We start from the raw sequence: 22,226 nt of genomic DNA on the forward strand, positions 1-22,226 counted from the left end.
AGAGAGGGAAGGAGAAAGAAAACGCCCCTCCATAAAAACGGGTAAACGGGAGTCTGTTCAAGGTCTGCAGACAAACCCATGAGCAACACGCACTGCTGTCCACACAGTGGTTTTGTGTCTGCAGAAAGGGACAGCGGAGGTGTGAGGGGTTCCCTCTTAGGAGGTGGAAAATCGGCCAGCGCTGAGTGTGAAGGTACCAGCCGGGCTGAAATCAATGTAGGGAAATGCGTTTCACGGAAACAAAATGTACCGGTGTCTGCTCAACCCACCCTCACACCCCCAACCGCTTTGCTTCCTAACCTGGAAGGGCGTCTGACTGAGCGCTGAGGCTGTCATGAGCGGTCAGTGTCACCAGTGGATGCGGAAAGGAAAATGAGGGTGCTGACCGAGCCAAACCCAGAGAGGAAAAAAAACACAGCTGCCTGCCTCCCTCTGAGGCCCTCGAAAGGGCACCGCGAGCTCCATCCCTCTGTCCAGGGAACTGGGGGTGGAAACCCACCTCTAGGAAAGGCACGAGAGAGGGAGCAGCTCCAATCCTGGCATGTTGGGGGCCTCCCTGGTGTGTCCTGGAGAAAAGGTTCCAACTTTCAAGTGTAAACTCTGAGATGGGTGTGCTGTGGCCAGAGTCCCAGGCGCTAGTGGAAAACGAGCCCCATCCTACACTGCCCAGAGGGTCCTGAGCACGCTGTGGGCACCTGCCTGGCTTCCAGCTCCCTCCCTAGGACGTGGTGCATGTAAACTACTCAATGGGATCCTGGGACCCCGGACGTGCCTTTGCTTTTTGTTGGAAATGCATACACTTCACGTGGCCTGCTGCTTATCTCTTCGGAAAATGAATACATTAGCATTTAGCATTTAGCATGGCTTTCGGAGGAAAGAAAATCTTTTAAAAATGGAACCTACAGGAGCCAAAATCAAAGGGCCCTTGGTAATACAGAGTGATGAGGTCATATCCAACTCCCACTCCGACCTGGAGGTTCTAGTGAGGGGCTCAGGATCTGAGAGGGGCTGGGAGTGTGGGGATGTGCATGTCAGAGGTCAGAAGATTTCCCAGAGACAGAAAATCCCCAAACAACCACTGTTATCTGAGTGTTCACTAAGTGCCAGGTGCTGTCCTAAAGGGTTGACCGGGTGTAATTTCACTTCATCCTCTAAACCACCGAATGTTCCTTTAATTCCCGATTTTACCAAGGAGGCAACTGAGTCTCTGCTAAAGGAAGAGACTCATTCAAGGTCACAGAAATGTTAAGTGGCTTGATTCACATCCACTGTCTCTCTGAAACTTGTATTCTTATTTATTTGCTGGACTGCCTGATCTCCCTTTCTTCCCCATAGATCGCTGTCGTGAGCACCTCATTAAACACAACTTTAGGGGCCATAAGCAGTTCTTCTCCTGCTCTCCATCACCCCTCTCATCTGCTCTCAAAGACCAAAGTCACATGTGCACAAGGGTCACAGATGGAACCTGTGAGTCAAGGTAGACTTTGTTCAGAAGGAAAGCAGGAGGGAAACCCAGGCCAAATCAAAGAAAACGGGACCATGTGGACAACGGAGGCCTGGATAGGGTGTTTGTGTATCTACACTCAAGCACACATGTGGGCTGGACATGGTCAAAAAAATCTAGTCACTTCAACCAAATCAGCATACCACCCACTATGACCAATCCCAACACTGCCTGGGACCGTTCCATGCTGTGGAACTGCATCCTCTAACACAGTTAGACACTTGGGGTGTTTTCAAAGTAAACTAGTGTGCAAGCTCAATGAGTTTGATATAAGTTATGTGGTCTTCATTTAAAAAGACCAATTCTGTGGCCAGTCCTTAAAAAAAAGTTAGCATTTTAAGAATGGAAGTAATCTGGGTAAATGCCCTCAGTGTTTGGATTGCAGTTTCAGCCAGACCTTCTTTATCAGCCTGCAGTCTCTGTAAAACCAAGCTGGCAGAGAGGAGCCCACGTGTGCATGCGAGCAGGGAGGGAAATTTCCCCAGCACCTACTATGTGCCAGGCACTGTCCCAGGTGTTTCACACACCACGGCTCCATTTAAATTTCATGACATGCCACAGGATAGCTGTTCTCACCCAACTGTTACCGATGAGAACTCAGCAACTGTTACTGAAAGACAGGCCAAGGTCAGACAAGGAACCAAGACCCAAACCCTGGTCAGTCTCCAACACCCATCATTTCTCCACCACACCAGGCCTGACTCCTGCTATTGCTTTAATGAACGTTAGTCACGTTAAATAAACTCAGATATTCTGATTATAAAATTCCAAGTAATTTCTCTTACATGATTACTGGAAAAGAATGAACAAAGTTACTGAAAAAATAACAATGCCTTCTTTCATCTGCGTGCTGGTTAACTCTTCCCAGAACTCCTTCTGGGATATTTTTTTTTTATGTGACCCTCAAGGCAATTGTGTGATCCTGGCGGTCAGATATCATTATCATTCCCTTTCAACAGATGTGGAAATGGAGGCTCAGGGAGATTAAGAGATTTGCCCAAGACTGCATAGCTAAGAAGCTGCCAAGTCAGGGCTCGAATCTATTTCCCCTGAATTCTTCTTTCATTCTACATCAGTCTGACTGTGGGAGCTCTACAACCTGATGATCAAAAGGGAGCATCTACCTGCATGAAGTCCCAAGCAGACCCGCCTCTTTCTTCTGTCTTCCCCACAGCTTCCCACCTCAATCCCTCTGCTCTCACCTTGCTCTTTTCTATCATTCCAAAGCCTACGAACGCTGGAAACTTCTCCGCCAGAAAACCTTTCCTAATCTCTCCAAACCACGGTGAACCTGCCTTTTCTCAGAGCTCACCTAAGCCTTATCATCTGTGTGGTTCATTTGGAATTGAATCATCTGATCTCTTGCCATCTCTTGAATGACTGTAACAAAATGTAATTAAACCACAGCATACAAGTACCTCTAGGACACAGATTCTATCTTGGATCCCTAGGGCATTTATCACAGTACCTTGGATATCGGAGTGCCTTAACAAAATATGGATGATGAGTAAGAACATGACCATCCTAAATAGATCTTTTCCAAGTTTCAAGTTGCCGGCTAAGACATCAAGGCAATGGAGTGGATTGAAATGCCTTGGGAGTAGGAGATGAGACCCCGGGGCCCCACTCTTTCTGTGAAGTGTGGGTCGGTGCTGCCCCTTTCGGGAGCTCACTCTCCGCGTCTACAGCAAGATGGGCTGGACCACTCCACTGCTCCTTTCGGTGCAGAGTCCTGGATTCCACTCGACTTTGCCAGATTTGGAGGGACCAGGGGAGAAGGAAGTGTATGTTCCATGCGATCATTCCAGAAAAGAAGTGAGAGACCCCAACAGAGTTTCTCATTAGAAGGCAAATCATCTAATGGCTTCTGATAAGGGACAGGGGAAGAGACCGAAGCCAGCAGAGGGGTCAAGGAGGCTGCCTCAAGGCGTATTCCAGCCCTTTCCAAAGATTCCAGCAATGCCAACTTGGGTCCAAAAAAAAAACCAAAAAAAATTTAGCATGGCCCCAGGGGAATGTCCTTGCTACATTAAAAATAATAATAAGGAGAAGGCAAAGAAAAGGTTTCCCTGTGAGCCATCAGGGTGTAAGGGAAGTCTCTTTTTTTCTATCTGCCCTACTCCGTATTGAACAGATATTCAAGGACAAAGGTGACGTTCACCTAACGGTGCCAGAGCTGGCAGTTTGGAGGGGTCCACGCAGGAACTAGGTGGGTGTTTTGCAACACCTTCCCACAGTGGGGTGTGTACAGCCCAAAGTGTCAGCTGCCCCTGGATTTCCTGATACTGGGGATTTCTATTAATATCCGGGTTTTCCATTTCATTTATAAAAAGACGTGTGAAGTACACTCTCACTTGTCTGTAGACATTTCTAATGGCTGCAGATGAAGTTCTGCTTACCTGGCTCCTCTCCACTACTGTAGAGAATGGCCAAGATTCATTGGAATGTCTTTTTCTAACTGTCCAGTCTGATAAAAAGACCTGTACTCCCCCCCCACCAACAGCTCCTCTTGGCTGAGACTGGGGGTCCTTCTTTCATACCAGCGATGGCAGTGGTGTGTTTATTCATCTGTCTTATCCACTAGATGGTGAGCTCCCAAAGCGCAGGGACTGGGCTGGCGCAAAAGGAACATTCAACCGATATTTACAGAGGAAAGAAAAGAAGAAAAAAAGGAAGGAAGGAAGGAGGGAGGGAAGGAAGAAAATAAGAAGGAAATGAAGGAAGGGAGAGAGGCTGGCTAGAGTTTTCCCTGAGATAAATTGAACCCTTCTCTGCTTATGGTCTGGTCCCAGCCATACTGAATGACTCCTTATTCTCCAAGCCCCTCCTCATCCCATTCCGCCCCCTCCTCCTTGCTCAGGCTGCAACCTCTGCATGGACTGGCTTTCTCTGTGTTTTGGTCGTGTCCTGGTCGCTCACCCACATCCATTCCCTACCCCTCTCCACATTGCTCTGTGCCCTTGGGAGGCTGGCCTCCTGGTGTTGCATCGACAGATGCCTCTGCCTCATGACTTCCGGTGTGGTTCCCCAATGGGAAGCGCTGGCAGGAGACTAGAAGGTGGAAGAGAATGATCGCGTGAAATGTACGTCTCTGGCTCCCTTCTGGCCCGGGGGGGCTGAAGCTTGTCGCTTCTTCTCTGCTGAGAGTCCCAGCTGCTGCCAGGACACCCTCGCCATTCAGCCACTCTCTTTGGGTTCTGTAACTACTTCCTCCTCTTGCCAAGGATGGAAATGGGTCCCCGCTGTACTTGTCCCTCGCCTTGCTGGCTGTCCTGAACCCTGCCTGCACTGTTGTAAATAGCCTCTCCTCCCAAATAGCCCCTCCTTCAACTCTAGTGAATTACTCCGTTTGAATATGCCATCTGTTTCCTGCTAGGACCCTGACTGGTGCAGACTGTGTGTGTGTCTCTCTCTCTTTCTCTCGGTGCTGTCTGTTCCCAGATGACTACTCAAATCAGGCCTCCTCCAGCCGATCTGCCTTGTCTTCCCTCGTCAGCATACACCTCTGCTTTCTAGGTCTCCTGATCCACTGTGTGTCTCTAAAACCACAGATCAGAGTTTCTCTTGTTTGAATATGAGTCCCCTATGAACGTGGAAGCCCCTCAATGGTGAGAAACACGGCCCACTTGTTGCAACATCTCCGGTGGACAGGAGAGAGGCCCGCAGGGCTATACATACCCAATAACTGCCTGTTAGAGAGGATAGAAACAGTCACCATTTAATTCCCTAACATGACTTGGAATAAGGCAGCAGCACAAAGTTGGGCTGTGCAGTGGTCAACCTTAAGACCATCAAGGCCACCTTCTCCACCTTTGCTGTAATCCTGGTTACAACCTCACTGTGCGCGCCTCAGGTGGAGGGAAAATCACTCACCTGCAGAGAAGCACTCCCCAGGCAGGACCATTCTGATCAGGGATGGCTGCTACTCAGCTGCCTCCTGTAATTGCATCACTTTGGTCCCAGCCATGGCTCAGAAACCATATAGTATGATTCTGTTCCCTTTTCCATAGGACAGGCCTTTGGAGACTTGAAGTGCATGTGTTACGGCCCTATGGTCATGGCCTTGAGAGAATTTTCTCATCCAAGCCAAACATCTTCAAGGGGTTATACAATACAGCTCCTGGGGCCCTCGCAGTCCCAGTCCCCTTCTTTGTACACATCCTCACTTGGCTGCCCTTAATAAGAAAAACTCATGGCCAGTGTAGCTCTAATAGTTCTGCAGTGGCTCGTGAAAACCCAAGGCCCTTATCTGATTCGCTTCCAAACTCACTCACTCAGCACTTCATAATCCCACATGCTCAGGGAGGGCTTCCCTGGTGGCGCAGTGGTTGAGAGTCCGCCTGCCGATGCAGGGGACGCGGGTTCATGCCCTGGTCCGGGAGAATCCCACATGCCGCGGAGCGGCTGGGCCCGTGAGCCATGGCCGCTGAGCCTGCGCGTCCGGAGCCTGTGCTCCGCAACGGGAGAGGCCGCAACGGGAGAGGCCGCAACAGTGAGAGGCCCGCGTACCGCAAAAACAAACAAACAAACAAAAAAACCCCAAATGCTCAGGGATATTAGGGAAGAAGAGAGCAAGGACAGACCACGAGGCGGGCAGGTATCTGGGAAGGGCAAGAATGTCGGGGTAGTTCTGAGAAGCTGCGCCATGGCAGACGACCGGGACTTAGAAATCTAGAGCAGCCTCAGCCCCAGTTTGACCACTAATGAACCATGTGAGCTTCGGCCTCAGCTTCCCTCTATGGGGGAAAACGGATTTGGACCCACTGATCTCTGAGGATGTTTCTAGGTCTGACATTGGACACCATTTCGATGTCTTCTGCAGCCTTCTGCTAGGACTGGGTGCTCCCCTGTAACACATGAGCTCCTGAGAACGTGGACTAAGGGGCCCAAGGACTAGTAGATAAAGAATGCGCTCACATGTGTTAGAAGAAATGGTCATTCTCTGATGGAGTCTGCCAATCTGCCCAGCTGCATTACTGGTGGATCTTATTTTACTCAAGCGAACCGTTACATAAATTTTCAGAATGGTGAATCTTAATCAGTGCTACTCAAAGTAAGCAGTGCACGGACCGCTTCTTACTAGTCTATGTCACAATAAGTACAGAAGTGGAGAGAAGGCATTTAGGAACTTTTGGAGAACTCTGACGATGCTTCACCATACTTGGGGTGAAGAATTCATTTTATAGCAATTCATCTTTTCTGTATATTACAAAAGTATTGGTTTGCAGCGTATAGGAAACAAAACTGGTTCTTCACCATAGATTGGGAAGTAGGAACTGAATTACTGTCTTTATTGTCTTTACCCATTGAGGGGGGCGGGCAACGCAGGAGCACATCTTGGGTAAAAGATAAGTTCAGCTCTTCATTAAAAATCACCTAGACAATGTCAATCTAATTTTCTATTACAGGTGTCTTCCTTCCTTCCTCCCTCCCTCCTCCCCTCCCTCTTTTTGTTTTTGAAGTCACAAAGTAAGTATTTCTCCACAAACTTCCACAGGTTTCTCTCTGCACACGGGAGGGCTGATTCAGCCAGAACGCTGTCACCCCAGCTGCATCAGGAGATGACACATTCCCAGTGGGGCTCACCCAGGACACATGACTTTCCAGCCAGCAAACAAACAGGCCCTGGCGTAGTGGTCACAGCGCTGGCACACGGCTGCTCACGGACATTCTAGGCGTGGGGTCCCGTGACTTAGAAACGAGGAGGCTGTTGGTGCCGGCCAGCTCTGTCTGCTGATTGTGAGCTATCTGGGACCTGGGGTCCCGTGGCCCCTGCACCCAAGCACAGAGTGCCCGCCACAAAGGCCAGCTGCCCTTGGTCCTGACTCAGTCATACTCAGCAGTTTTCTCCCAAGGCTTTAGGAAAGCCACCCTGCCCGTCAGCCCTGTCCTTTGACTCTACCTCTTACTGTTCCTTGGACTTAAAAATACCACCCCCACCCTTCAGTGGGAGCTTTGGAGTCAACAGACCAAGATTCAAATCCAAGCTCTCTGCTTATTAGCTGAGTGACCTGGGGTAAATCCATTCCATGTTCTGAATCCTGGATTTCCTTCAGCAAAGCAGGGATAAGGGTACCCACCTTCCCGGTACTTGGTAGGTGCTGAATAAACATTTGTTGCATGAACGAATGAATGAATAAATGTACAAATAAGTGAATGACTTCCAGTACTCCTGGCCCCTAGGCCTCTCCCACGCCCACTCCGCCTGGGCACACCAGTTAACTCCTGGGGTCTAGCTCAGTAGCGCACACACTGCATTAATCTCGGAAGGCTTGCATTTGTGATTTAGCCAAATGACTTTCCTGACCGTGGCCGAGTCATTTCACTCTCTAAGGCCCTCTATTTCCCCATCAGTCAAATGCAAATGCTAACCCTGTCTAGTCTTCCTCATCAAATTCTGTCAAAGCCCAAATGAGAGCAGAGATGAAAGTGCCTTGTGACCTCGAAGGAACTGGCCACACACCAAGGCTTCTTCCCACATGGGCTGCTCCTGTCTCTGAGCCAAGGTGAGAGTCCAGGGGCCCGCCCGGTGCCAGGAGGCTGAGCTGACGTGCTCTGTGGCTTGGTGCCAGGCACGACATTCTCCTGCCAGCATCGTCATTCCTTTGCACATAGGTATTTTGTCTATGCATGGGAGGCCCTTGCTCTTGTGAGAGAGACATAAAGAGAAGAGTCAGCAGAAAACCTGCAGAGGTCGGCAAATGTGCTCGAGCCATCAGCAAGTCCAGGGTCCTGCGAGTTGGACAGAATGGAAAAGTTCAGCTTGAATCTGGGAAATCAGGAAAGTTGATATGGACTGTCTCTCTGGCTTAGAGCTAGCTCCCCTGAGTCCCACATCAAATACAGATCACCCATGGCTCCCCCTTGGGTCTTTCTTTGGGGTTGCTGGTCCGAGTTGTGTCACAAGGCAGAGGCTAAGTCAGGCATTAGAAAGAAGACTCCCCTTTCCACCCTCTTCTCAGCAATATATGAAATTCCTCTGCCTGAGTGTCCTCCTCTCTCCCCCAACTTGATCTCTGATGTCCAACTGTACCTAAGCTTTCCCCAACATATTCAGGCTGCAAACCAGCTGTTCCTCTTTGACCCCCTGTACACATGGCACATGCTCCCTTTCATTGTTCAAGAAACGACAAATACGCCTATCCAGAGGTAATAACCTGCTAGCCCCTAGAAGAGACCTGTGCTTTACGCGCCCTCATTCAACCTTCAAAGCAGCTTGACAAAGTAGATACCATTGATTCCCATGTTACAGATGAGGAAATACCTTGTAAGAGGTCACAAAGTGAGGAAATAGACCTGAACCCAGTCTGTCTGACTCCAGCCAATCCCAACTCGACCAGCACTGCCCAACAGAACCTTCTGCGGTCATGAAAGCGGTCCTATCCCTCTGTCCAGTGTGGTAGCCACTGTCCCCGGGCGGCTACTGGGTTCTTGAAACGTGGCTGGTGTGACTCAGGAACTGGATTTTAAACTGCATTTCATCTTCACTCATTTAAATTTAAACAGTCACACGTGGCCAGTGACTACAGCATTGGACAGCACAGCTCTTTATGATGCAGGTATTTGTCCTCAGCCCAGGTGGCCCGGTTCAGACCCTGAGCCCCTCGCAAAGACAGGGTCCTAAGAGTTCCCTCAGTCCCCAGGAGGCGCTCCATAAATATTCTGGTAAGGGGTACAGTCCCCGTGATTACTTGGTCCATCTTCTGGGTGAACTGGAAGATTCCCGCAACCCCACCGGGCGTCAGGAGCCGCGCAGGGATCAAAAGAGGGAGGAGTCCGGCTCTTACCTGTGCGGAGAGTCGGGATCGAAGCAGGTCTTGGTGACATCGGTGATCTCGGGGTCACAGCACTCCCCACCGTCGAAGTTGAACCGCTCGTAATTGCAGTCCATGTCGCACACCCCGTTCTGCTGCTTCTTGGTGAAGGCAGGGTGGCGCAGGGGGCGGCAGTCCCCGCCGTCATGGCCGGTCAGCGTGTGGTTGCACTCGGGGTCGCAGTTCTCGTCCCCGATCTTGCTGATGTCGCAGTTGGCCAGGATGAGGCGGCGGCGCAGGGAGGAGTTGCTCGCCTCCAGCACCTCCAGCTCCCAGGAGATGTTGTAACGCTTGAAGGCCTCGGCCAGCTGCCGGTGCTGGAACTCGATCTGCTGACGGCTCACCGTGGGGTTCTCGCGGCCATCGTCGTGGAGGTTGACCACGCGGTAGCGCACCGCCTTGGGCCGGCGGAAACGCGGCAGCTGGTTGTAGCTGGAGATGACCTTGGGGTTGTCACACAGCGTCTGCCCGCACAGCGGAGGCTCCAGACTCGTGTCCAGCAGGAAGCCATGGGCGCCGCTGGCCTCCACGCGGGGGATGCTGCCGTCCTTCATGGGGGACCAGGCGCGCTTCACGTTGTCCCAGTTCTCCTGGAGGAGGAGGTGAGGTAGAGGAGCGTGGAGGCCGCGGGTCCCCATGTCCAGCAGGACCTCGCGCTGCGTCCTGGCCACCTTCCACAGGCTGAAGCGCTCCACGTAGCCCCGGTAGTTGTGGTTCAGGGCGCTGCCTCCCAGCATGAGGACTTTACACTTCTGGGTCAGTGGGCTGAAGATGCCACCCACCTGCTCCCCAGAGGTTGCCACCTGGGCACCGTTCACATAAAGCTTCATCAGCCGCCCGTCGTAGGTGGCAGCCAGGTGAACCCACTGACCTGGGAGGTAGCTGCGGTGGGCATTGATGGTGGTCACTTGCCGGGCCCGGTCTGTCTTCAAGGAGAAAAAGTAGCGTGGGTCTCTGTTGCCTTGGTCACTGACGGTGTGAATGCCCACGACCCATCCTCGGTCACGCGAGGCATAAGAACATTTGTCATATAGCCCTATGTGGCCCCAAAAGAGAAAGATGAATAAATAAAGGATGGAGGAACGAGGAGGGTAAGTTATTTCTCTCTGATCAAATTTATATCAGGATGTCCTAGACCAGGAAGTTTTCAAACCGTGCTCAGTGGGATCCTGGCAGTGACTAGCCAAGCCTCTGGGACCACCTCTAGGGCAAGGCAAGGGCTAGAGGAAGGGAGAACACAGGTGAGTTGCCTTTGGGAGGTTCTCACCACAACTTTAACCCATGTGGTTTCACTTTTTTTGGTTCTGAGTATGGGGCATACAAGAAAGATATTTGTTTGCAGAATAGGTACTTGAGCTAAAGAAAACAACAGTGATAATAACTAAAATCTGAAAACCTTTGATTTTGCAAACCTGTTGGATGGGGAAGAGGACTTTTTAAATTAAAAGCATATTTTAAGTGTAGAATGACATAGGTGGTGAGAGGAAGAGGCGAGAGAACAATCAAAGAGATGATGATGAATAGAAGATGCTCATTTAGAAGGACAGCTCTGACTACGGTCACTGTAACTTCGGGCGTACATCAGCCACCAGCACTCATCATTGATCGGCGGTGGTGGATTGTTGGGAAGGTTCCCTGGAGAAGTGAGGGTCAAGGGCTGCAAAGCTGCTAGTAAAGCTTCTATCTGTAACAGGAGTCCTGGCTAGCCCCGACACTCACCCCCAAAGAAAGGCGGACATGCTTACTATCTGAGCTGGAAAGGTTTTTAAATACTTCCAGCTCCTTCACTTGAAAGGTAAGGAAGTTGAGACCCAGCGAACGGAAGGCATTTGTTAGGTTACATAGAGTCATTGACAAATTTCCTGAGAGCCAATTCAAGCTTGCTTTTCTCTAACACTAATGCTAATATTTCAAAAAATAAAAAGCATCCTCTTAACATAAAAAGATGTTGGGGCTGCCTTCATTAAGTAAAAATCTTCCGAGCCTCTATTGCAGGTCAGGCATTGTGCTAAGGTCTGTGTGTGCATTAATTTATTTAATCCGTGTAGCACCCACAAGGTGCTGATATTAAGTTAACAGAGGAGGAAGCAGAAATTGAAGGAAGTCAAGAGATGGATGGGTTTGAGGTCAACTGGTTGGGAAGTGGATCCCAGATCCATCAGATCCTGGGTCCACTGTCCTAGGGACTAACTCTACGGTACCCCCCTCTCCCTCATCAGTGCCACCAGGGATCTATCTGGATCAAACCACCTGCCTGGGGGTGTCCCAAGGTTTAGTTGGGTGTTTGGGAAAGTTCCAAGCCAGACATCTCTAGACCTACTCTGGGAACCTCAGGAAGTCACTTAGCAGATTCTCTCTGGATCTAATTGTTTTTATACTCACCAACCCCCATTCCCAGCCTTTCTGGAATATACTCAGTGTCCTTGGCATGGACAGCCAGTTGGATGGGGAAGAAGACTTTCTAATTAAGAGTGTATTTTAAGTGTCGGATGATGTATGAGGCCAGGTGGGAGGAGAAAGAGAGGAATAGGAGAATGAATAAAAGATGCTCATTTAGAAGCACAGTCGCTACTTTCGGCTGGAGAATTGTTGCGGTCACCATAACTTTGAGGGTGCATCTGCCATCAGCACTCATGAAATGAGCACAGAGGGCTTCCAGCAACATCGGTAGAGGAGGCCCACACAGTCTGTACTCCTCTGTGGTCACTGGGGCCTTAGAATTTGTGTAAACCTCTCTGTTAGCAGCTGACATAGATGGTAGTTTGGGCCAGGCATCTAAGTCTGCCTACACCTCTCCTACCACCACTCCTGTCCTATAATCTTTCATGTAATGGCCAGGGTCTCCTACAACGTCAACCTGCTCTCACACCTTGATGAAGCACCAAGTACCTCCTCTGGGTCTTGGTTCTCTACCTGGAAAAGGAGGGGACTGAATGAGGTTCCCCCCACGTGCTTGGTCAAGTCTGATTTTCTGTGTTCCCAAGTTTCCCAATGGCTAAAACAGAAACCACCTCTACCAAGAAGCTTTCCCTGATGGTCCTCTGAGGAGCAATCATTCTCTCCTCTGAATTCAATTTACTTTTCGGAAACTAGACACTTGTTCTCTGGTTTTGGAGTCTCCCCTAGACTGGACGCTTCTTGAGAGTGATGGCTCTGTCTGGGTCATCTGTACCCTGTCCAGCACCTTGCACTATGCCCTGTACACAGCAGGCGCTCAGCAAGTGTCTCACGAATGAGCACATGAATGATTCTAAATGGAGTGGGAGAAAAGGAAAGGACAAACAGAATCAAAGGCACTGATTTATGTCTCCCTGGATAAAGGACAGAGAGAATCAGAAGACAGAGTGTGTTCTTGGTCAGGTAGAAAGAGCAGGCTCTTGGGACTCTGGGTAATTCTGATGACAGCGATTACTGGCTGTACATCTGGGGCATATCGCTTCACCTCTGTGGATCTTAATTCCTTCATCTGTACCTCTCTTTACGTATGCTGTCGTACTTAAAAGACACAGTGGCTCTACTACCCTTGGCGTACAGTGGCTGCCCAAATGGGAGTTCATTTTTAAGATGCTGGAGGGTCTGGGAGTGATGTCAAGGATGAAAAGTAGAAAATGACTAAAAACAAAACACGGAAACACCAGAGACAGAGGGTACCCTAAAGGCATCTTGACTGATGTATCAAGAGCTGGTAGGACGAGGGCTCAAAAAAGCACAAGTGATCCTCAAATCCACTGGCAAACTCTACTTAGATATCACAAATCCCCTTTGGCTTTGCTACTGTTATGAGGCTTGCATGTTAAAAGCTACCTGCCCACTGACCGAGGCCAAAGCTCTGACTCCAGGTTTGGAATGAGTTCCCCCAGGTCTGCTGCTGGCTACGGGAAGCAGGAGCGCACAGGCCCCTGGAGCACCCCCCTCTTGGGCCCCCCATCCCACCTCTCAGCTCACCTTCTCTTCCTCCCCTGGCCAACCCCTCCTCCTTAAACAGAAACTTCTTCTAATGAGAAAATTCACATTTGAAACAGGATCCTTTTCCCTCTCTCTCTCCCTCTCTCTCTCTCTCTCTTTCTCTCTCTCTCTGCAGGTTTTTATTTTGCCAGGGGCTCTCAGTCCTGGTTTTCCTGTTGCCTTTGGAAGGCGGCTGGCTGGGTTAGCAAGGTAAACTGTTTACACATCTGTAGGGTGCCCTCCGTTCAGGACCTTCCCGGAGCTGGGGACCCGGGCTCTGGCCACCTCCGTTTGCAGTTGAGAGAGAAGAGGGTAGCAGTGAGGAAGGCTAGACTCTGTGACACGGAGCAAAGGACCAAGAGGTGGCTTAGCCCCAGGAAGCAGAGAGGAAGGGCAAAGAGAACCCTCTCTTTTTTCTTTTCAGTGGAACCAAGAGGAAGCACGTTAAGGGAAATGAGGACCTTGAGGCAGTGGCTTCAGAAGTTCAGAGGGAAATATTTACCTGGAGTGTTAGTGGTGAAAGGAAATCACTGAACTTTAATAGGGATGGGGGTGGGGTGTAGTGCTGAATGGGAGTTATTTCTGTACAAAAATAACGTAATCAACAGTAGTCACATTTCAGAGGGCTGGAAGGGAGGCACTGATGTATCACCAGCCCAGAACCGGGTATCTGGGACCAGAGATCTGGGCTCAGCTTGCTGGGTGACCTTGCCTGGGGACAAGTCACACCACCTCTTATGCTGCCAGGTCTCATTTCCCTTCTCTGAAAAAGGAGGGGTTAGGAGTAAATGATGCCCCCGCTACAATTTAAGAGCTCTTTTGTTCACTGCTAGAATGGTTCCCTGTAAGTAAGAGATGCTTCAAAAACACGTGTTGATTTGAACTGGACGCCTCATGTCGTTGCCGATTTTTGCACGCTTGGAGGATCGTCCTCTGTGTGTCTCCATACCGGACAAGGAACAGTGTTTGTCCTCGGGAAGACACAGGTGAAGCCCACCACGCCTCCGTGCCATCCTTCCCCACGGTTCTCCAGGAAGAGAGAGAGACACAGTGGAAGAAACAGTGAGCGTTGGTCTGAAGTCGACACCATCTGTGTGGTACTAGAGGTTGATCTCAGGGGATGCATCGGCAGGGGGCAAGACATGGAAGGCCACAGGCGATCCTGCACACCATCTACATCGAATTAGCATAAACCTGCCTCAAAGCTATAAGCACACGGAAGCAGCAGGCAGTGAAAGTGCCAGAGGCCATTCACCAGCCAATGAGGTGACTGGGGCACCTGCACAGATGGAGAAGTAGAGGCCCAGACCAGGAAAGGGGCTGCCCTGGGTCTCATGACCATCACCTGTCGCTTGAACCCTGGTCAGCTGGCCTCTCTAATGTGCCCCTATCTTCCTGCAGCTAGGTTTGCTGGGAAAAGGGCTTCATATTCCAGCAGAAGCTTGATGTTTATTTATTCTTATTGCCTCTTTTTTGTCTCATCTCACCCCAGACATGAAGAGCATGTATGAAGGAGGCAAGTCCAAAGGCAGGAGGCTTGTAGGCAGTCTCCCAAAACCTATGCCAGGGCCACACTGGGAGAATCCCACGGGCTGTGGGGTCACCCTCTCAGGGCCACTGTAATGTCACTACCCCAGGGCAGTGCTGTGTGAGCGCAGCACTCCAGCCCGGGTACAGACAAATCTTCCTCCTCCCTGTCCAGACACTCATCACTTCCCTAATTACGCATTCAATGTCTGTTTCCTGAGTATGTCTGTTTGGTTCATTTCTAAATGCCCAGCATCCAACACAGCATCTGGTACCTTGCAGGTGCCCCAGAGAGTCTGTCATTGAAAGTATAAAATAAAGGAAGGGAGGAAAGGAAGGACACTTCTCTATTGCTGTGCTCCTTTTAAGAGCACATTACCCTTTGTTTAGAAACTTACTAAGCACCACGTGCTTACTAAGTGCTTAATTCTCTTACTTAATCCTCACAACAAAACGATCAACGCAGCCCATTCTGCAGAGAAAACATGGGCTCAACAAGGCAGTGGCTTGTCCAAAGCAACACAGCTTAGAATCCGCGTCCATAGGGTTCCCAGGCCCAGGTTCTTAATCACATCACTGCATTAAGTGCCAAGTGCCCAACACTTGACTGTGGGCTGTTTGAGGACATACCCCCCACCCCCGCCCCAAAAATATTTCTGTAAGTTCAGCAGCGCCAACACAAGCAAGTTGAATTGAACTGCAAGCCAGGAGGCTGCTTTCTGTGTCGTTCTTCTGCCTGGACCTAAAAGAAATGGACTGAGAATCAGTGGTTCTTTATTACCAGTGCTTCATCTGTTCTACCCGGCTTGTCACACTTCACTGGGACCCAAGATTCGCCTGGGCCTGGTTGTCTATCTGGAGTTTGAGATGCCTTCCTGGCCTTGTCTTTCAGCAACTGAACCTCCATCACTAGCCTCCTTGCTTGTTGGTTTCTGACCCAGCTCTGTTCCAAGGTCCGGGCTCTATGCTGCAATGTTCTTTTTCTTCATTTTTTCTTCGAGGTTGCCGTCACATGCCTGGCTGCCTGCTACCTTCTTTTCCATCTGTTATGGGCTGAAACATGTCCCCCCGCCACCCCCCGAAACTCATATGTTGGAAGTCTAGCCCCTAGTACCTCAGAATATGAACTGGTTTAGAGACAGGGTCTTTAGTGAGATAGTTAGGTTAAAATGAGGTCACTTAGGGTGGGCCCTAATCCATTATGACTGCTGTCCCTGTAAGATGAGGAAATTCAGATACAAGGGGAAGACAATATGAAGACATAGGATGGAGAAGATGGGCATCTACAAGCCAAGGACAGAGGCCTCAGAAGAATCCAAGCCTGCAGGCACTTTGACGTCAGACTCCTAGCCTCTAGAATTGCTAGAAGATAAATCTCTGCTGTTTAAGCCACCCAGTATGTGGTGCTTTGTTATGGTAACCTTAGCGAACTATAATACGACCATTCAACAAGTTTTTTAAGCTCTCCCATTGACATTTCTCTAAAATCTTTCACTGCCTCGTGCCCAGTTCAGAATCCGTCTTGGTTACAACACATTGCCTCAACTTAACTCGATTCCTATTGCGAGCAGGGCAAAGTGTATTAGGAGGATACCAAAATGGGTGGTGTCGTCACCACACAGGAAACTTTCCTCACAAGAGAGGGATGCTTCTGTATTCCAGCTTGAATGTGCACTTCTGAAGCCCCTGCTGTGTGTTGAGCATGTACATAACTGCTTCTGGGCCAAGGTGTCTTACATAACCCTCACAGTACCTTGTATAACAGGTGCTGTTTACAGATGAGAAAACTGAGACTCAGAGGGGTTTGGTCACCTGTCCAAGGTCACACAGCACTAAGTGCTAGGAAAGACTGAAATTCAAGACTCCTGATGTCAAGTTCAGTTCCCCCACAGATGAGCAGGACCTCAGCTATGGGGACCTCGCCGTGCACTGGCATTTACATTGCATAAGGTATTATAAGTAACCTAGAGAGGATGTAAAGTATACAGGAGGATGTGTGTAGAGTATATGCAAATGCTATGCCATTTTATATAAGGGACTTGAGCATCTGCAGATTTTGGTATCTGTGGTGGGTCTTGGAACCAATCCACTGTGGGTACCAAGGGACAACTGTAATGATGGTAATATAAAGAGAATGTGCTAAAAACGCCTTTAGGTAGCAGTCTCTCTGCTAAGCACAGACACCCCATTTAGTGCTCATAATAAACCAGTGAAGTGGGCTTTACTGATATTCTTTTGACAGAGAAAGAAACAGGTGCAGAGAAGCTAAGTGATTTCCCTCCAAGGATCCCAGCTAGAGAGCACTGGAATCACAGGCGGGCTGACGCTAAAGCCAGAGCTCTCTTCCAGGATGCTTTCCTTCAAAGGGAAAAACTCTTAGCCTACGATCAAGGTTCTTGTGTTCCAGCTCTGCCACTTCACTGCTGTGGGTCGACGGGCAAGCAGCAACCCCCCCCCTCCCCCAGGGCATCGTCAAACCCTGCCTGTGAAATAGGAGGGTTTTGCATCAGATGGCCCCAAAGGTCCCTTCCATCTCAGACTCCCTGTGACTCTGAGATCGCAAGTCCTCCAGACGTCCCAGCCTTGGTTCCTGCTGTGGGAGATGGAAGGTAATGGACGAGCAGGGGGAGGAGGGAAAGGAAGGCCATTTCAGGCCCTCCAACTTAAGGATGTCCACTAGCTGTGGAACATCGGCCAGGGGGATACGAGCAGAGGTGAGAGGATGTGGGGATGAAAGGGGGGAATTTAGGTCAACAATCTGGTTTCTTTCAGGAGGCTAAAAAAAATTAAAAGCTAAAGGTTGGAGCTGGTCCTTTTTTTGTTTTGTTTCATTTTGTTTTCCCTTCCATGATTTAATGGCTGGTATCAAAGCCACAGAGAAATGCTTGAGAGAGCAATCCTATGGAAAGCTTTTATCTGTCTAGAGGAGGGTGATTAAAACAGACAGATTTGGGTTAAGTACACCCATGGTCCCCACACTTGGTTCAGTTGTGGGGGAGGACCACCAAAACGACCCTGGAGGACTCGGCAGCACCAGGCATTCAGAGGAGGGCTGTGACGTCACCGAGGTGGGCACCTGAGGGGCTACTCCTCAGCATCCTCATCCCTCCAGGCCCACCTTGGCTCAAAGGACTGCTCTTAGGCTCCGTGGAAGGAGGGGGCTTGGAATAAATCGTATCAACGCCTGGCTGGAGGCTTATCCACACTCTACTGAGTTCTGGACATCCCTGTCTCCAGGTGTAAGAGAGGCTGGAGCATCAGGAGTGACCCTTTGGAGCAACTCACAAGGTCAGGATTAGCTCAGGCGCCTCCTGTGTGTTGGCCGTGCAGGTGAATAGGTGGGGCCACATTTGCCTTTGCAGGACCAGGAGGAACAGCGTGACCAGCATCCATGGTAGCATCCGTGTCTGCTCTCTGTCTGTGTTCTTTTTTTTTCCCTGCTGGGAACCATTACCTGAAAAGCCCCTGACACTCACTTTTCTACTAGCTGTGTGACCTTGGATGAGCTCATTCAGCTCTCTGAGCCTGTTTTCCCATGTGTATTCCAGGGATTGAAAAGTCTTATCCTATATACTTCAAAGGTCTTTTTTGAGAGAGAAAGGAGATAAATGTACACATACTTCCTTGCAAACTATTTAAGGCCATTCAGATGTAAGGCAAGGTTAACAAGACTATGTCTAAGGGTTCATAAAAATCCATTTGCTGTATTAATACACAGACTTATATAATGTGCTCGGGATGGCAAAGTGCTCTTAAGGGCTCAAGGTGCACCTGTGTTTCCCTCTGGATCTTTCCTCACCAGTCGGCCTCCTTTGCTCACATGGAATCAGGCTCTGTGTAAACAGAATGGTCAGGGTTTTAGAGACCAATGAATGTACATTCAAATGCTGGCTCTGTCATTCACTAGCTGTGTGACTTGGGAAAGTCAAGGCGTCTCTCCTTGTATTAGTCTTCTCATCTGTAAAATGGGGATGATACTATCTACCTCTGCTGGCTGTAGGAGTAACTAATGAGATAATGAATGTACCCAGACTTGGCACATGGGCGCTGGCAACATAACAAGCATTAAGCACTTGTACTGTGGAGTCCCCAGCTCTGCTGCTTGTTAGCTATGTAGCCTCGGGCAAAATCCCTTCACCTCCCTGATAATTTCCTCAACTGTAAACTGATAATAACAGTACTTAAGGCATAGTGACATTTTAAGGCTTTAGTACGAGCATACAAATACTCATTTGCATAGCACATGATAAATGTTAGCTACACTTTTCTAATTGGTATTAATAATAAACGGCCGTTCCTTTTCCTCAGAATTGGGAACATTTTTCCCCCTTCTTCTGTGCTGTTAAACATTAACCTTTCTGACACTGTCCTCTGAAACAGAGACCTGTTCATCGCTCTCTTTTTCACACAATGTCATCGAAATTGGTGCATATCAACTTAAAAAAAGGAAGTGGGAGGAGGAGAGGGAGAAAAAGACAAAGAAGAAAGAGGAGGAGGTGGGGTAGAGGATGAAGAGGACAGGAAGAGAGGAGGAGGAGGAAGAGTCACGCATTTTCATCTGTTCACCCTCAAAAAAGTTACTGTCGCACGAATCAGCCCCTGGTGGACTCAGCGGTGCTGATGTTGGAGCTGCCCTGGAGAAGAGCGCCTACCTTCGGTCTTTTCAATGATTTGAGGACCTCCAAGCCCTCCCTGCTCACTCACCAACCCTAAGAGGCAATGGCACTGCTTCCCAGAAAACTGTCAAGACCGAAGCCTCCTGCCACCCTCACACCTCACAGCAGCCCCAAGCCCTTACTCTTCACATTCATGGAATCAGGCATAGTCAGGACTGGAGGTTCCCTTAAAAGTCATTACATGACCTTTACCACCCAACCTCCTGCTTGAATCACCTGTACATCTCTACAAGCGACTGTGCATTATTTCCAGAATCAGAGAACTTCTCATCACCTGAAGAAGGCCTTTGCACCTTTGGGCATTTCTCAGAGCTCACCTAGGGTGAGCCAAAATCAGCTCCCTTTCCTTTCCACCCAGTGGTATAGGATCTGGATTGCAGGAACCCACAGAGTTCTTCAGTACCCTTTACCCCAAGAGAGCCTAGAGGTGTCTGAGGCTTTCCATCGTGCAATCCTTGTCTCTTATTTTCCATAAGTCAACATCCCCGAGTCCTGCCTGATTTATTAATCTATCCATTCACCGATTCTTTCAACACATATTCACCGGGCATCCACTGTATCAAGCCCTGGCTAGACATTCGAGGCATTGAGCTATACTCTCTGGTGAGAGACCTGCTGTTCCCTAATGCTAATGCCAGTCCTTCTGTTGAGGCAACATAGATACAATAAGAGTTGATACTATGCAATTAGGAAGACCTATTATTACCACACCTGCTTCTTTACATTACCCCTAGGATCATTACTCTGATTTGTTCTAATGCCACTCCAAGCCACATGAACCTACTGAGAAATAAATAGAGCCACCATCAATGATGTGCCATGTTCAAAGCCAAGAACTTTATGTGCATCATCTCACTGGATTATTATAACTACTCTACGAGATAAGTTATCTTGGTCCCATTTTATGGGTGAGGAAACTGAGACTCAGAGTTGCATTGACTGGGCAAAGGTCATTTGACTTGTAATAACACAAATAGGATTAGAACCCAGCTCTCTGACTCCAAAGCCAGATGCTTAACCAATGTCTTATGTTGTGTGTGGATAAGCATAAGCAAAAATTATTTTTTAATTAAATATTTATTTCCTCATACAGCCAATGTTTTAATCTTCTCCATATTAATTATACACTCTGTCAATTATAACAATACAGGAAGCATTCTTCACACTCTTTGGAGTTTTAAAGTGTACAAAGGATCTTAATTATTTCATTTGCTTCTCCCAGAACTCTCTAAGAAACTGTGATTCTTCTCACACAAGTGGGGAAAGTGAGGCTCTGAGAGGGTAAAGAGTACACATCTGTTTACCACTCTGAATCTAGAGCCTTCACAGGGTGCTTAGGACATTAGTCTTCAATAAACATTTGTTGAATGGATGAATGAGGGAGTGAATGAACCAATTAATGACCAAATACGCCAAGACTTGTGAAGAAACCCAATTTGAAGATTTCGAGGTTCGGACCCATCTTTATAGTACTGGAATAACAGTCCTGACTTGGAGGCAGGATAGGCATCCTTGTGCCACTGGGTAAGCCCTTCTACTTCCTGGCCCTCAAATTTTCCATCCGTCTAACAGGAGGTTGGTATGGGTGGGCATTAGGTTGGCTGTGTAAAATACTAAAAAGAGCAACAAGAAGTCAGGAAAGGGGAGTTCCCTGGTGGTTCAGTGGTAAAGAATCCACCTTCCAATGCAGGGGATGCGGGTTCCATCCCTGCTCGGGGAACTAAGATCCCACATGCAGTGGGGCAACTAAGCCTGCGCACCACAACTACTGAGCCTCAACTAGAGAGCGTCAACTAGAGAGCCTGCGTGCGGCAAACTACAGAGCCCATGTGCCCTGGAACCCACGCGTCGCAACTAGAGAGAAGCCCACGCCAGAACGAAAGATCCTGACATGCCGCAACTAAGACCCAATGCACCCCCAAAAATAAAAAGTATAAAAAAGAAGTCGGGAAAGCCATTTGCCATATGACTAAGCTGTGTGACCTGAGTCAAGTCGTGCTTTCTCTGGCCTCCTTTTCTTATCTGTGAAAGAAGACTGTGGTGAAATCACTTCCAGGGCTTTTCTTAAACACAGGGAAAAGATTTCTAAATTGGGAGTGATGAGACATGAACATTTGTCCTGATTTGCCACTAAGGTACTGTTGATCTCGGGCCAATTCCTTTCATTCAGGGTGGGATCATGACTGATGGGCCCTGGGGGCTTTTTCCTTCCTCTCTAAATATACATAATTATATTTTATCATTGTATTGGTATATAAAGATATATATAATCAAGAGGGTGGATTCGTTGTTACATATATATTATTATTATATTAGCTTTTTTCTTCTGATCTTAAAAGAAATTAAGCCATTTTTATGGGCCCCTTGAAAGTACTGTGGACCTCAGGCACTGTGCCAATTGCAGCTAATGGATGAGTCGGCCTTGGGTCCATCTCTACAAAAGATGGGTCTGCATCTACAGAATAGCGTGGGAGGAGGCATGGAGCACCTGCAGCCAATCCAAGGAACTCAAAGGGATGGGGAAGATTCCCACATGGGAGAGTCAAATGATGTAAATTTCATAAGTGACAGAGGCCCACAGCAAGCTATGTAAAAACGCACCCCAGACAGTATGGGTTGAGCTCTGGAAACAAAAGCTCCTCTCTGGTGCGAGCCTGCCATCCCCTCATCCGGCCACCCAGCCAGGGGTGAGCCTTTCAGGGAGAGAGATGGCGAAGGGAGATAAGGAAGGGACGCGGCCAGACAGGCAGATCCCTGCTT

At 48.9% G+C, this 22,226-nt stretch overlaps 1 protein-coding gene across 1 annotated transcript in view; it reads right to left on the reverse strand.

Moving 5' to 3' along the window:
* PAPPA (pappalysin 1) overlaps positions 1–22,226 on the reverse strand; it is a 256,176-nt gene that overhangs the window by 212,700 nt on the left and 21,250 nt on the right. Inside the window, exon 2 of the mRNA XM_081237665.1 lies at positions 9,292–10,354. Coding sequence (XP_081093791.1) covers positions 9,292–10,354 — 1,063 coding nt within the window. The remainder of the gene's footprint in view (positions 1–9,291; positions 10,355–22,226) is intronic.

Source organism: Mesoplodon bidens (assembly GCF_964165515.1).
Source record: "Mesoplodon bidens genome assembly, chromosome: 6".
Taxonomy (NCBI): Eukaryota; Metazoa; Chordata; class Mammalia; order Artiodactyla; family Ziphiidae; genus Mesoplodon; species Mesoplodon bidens.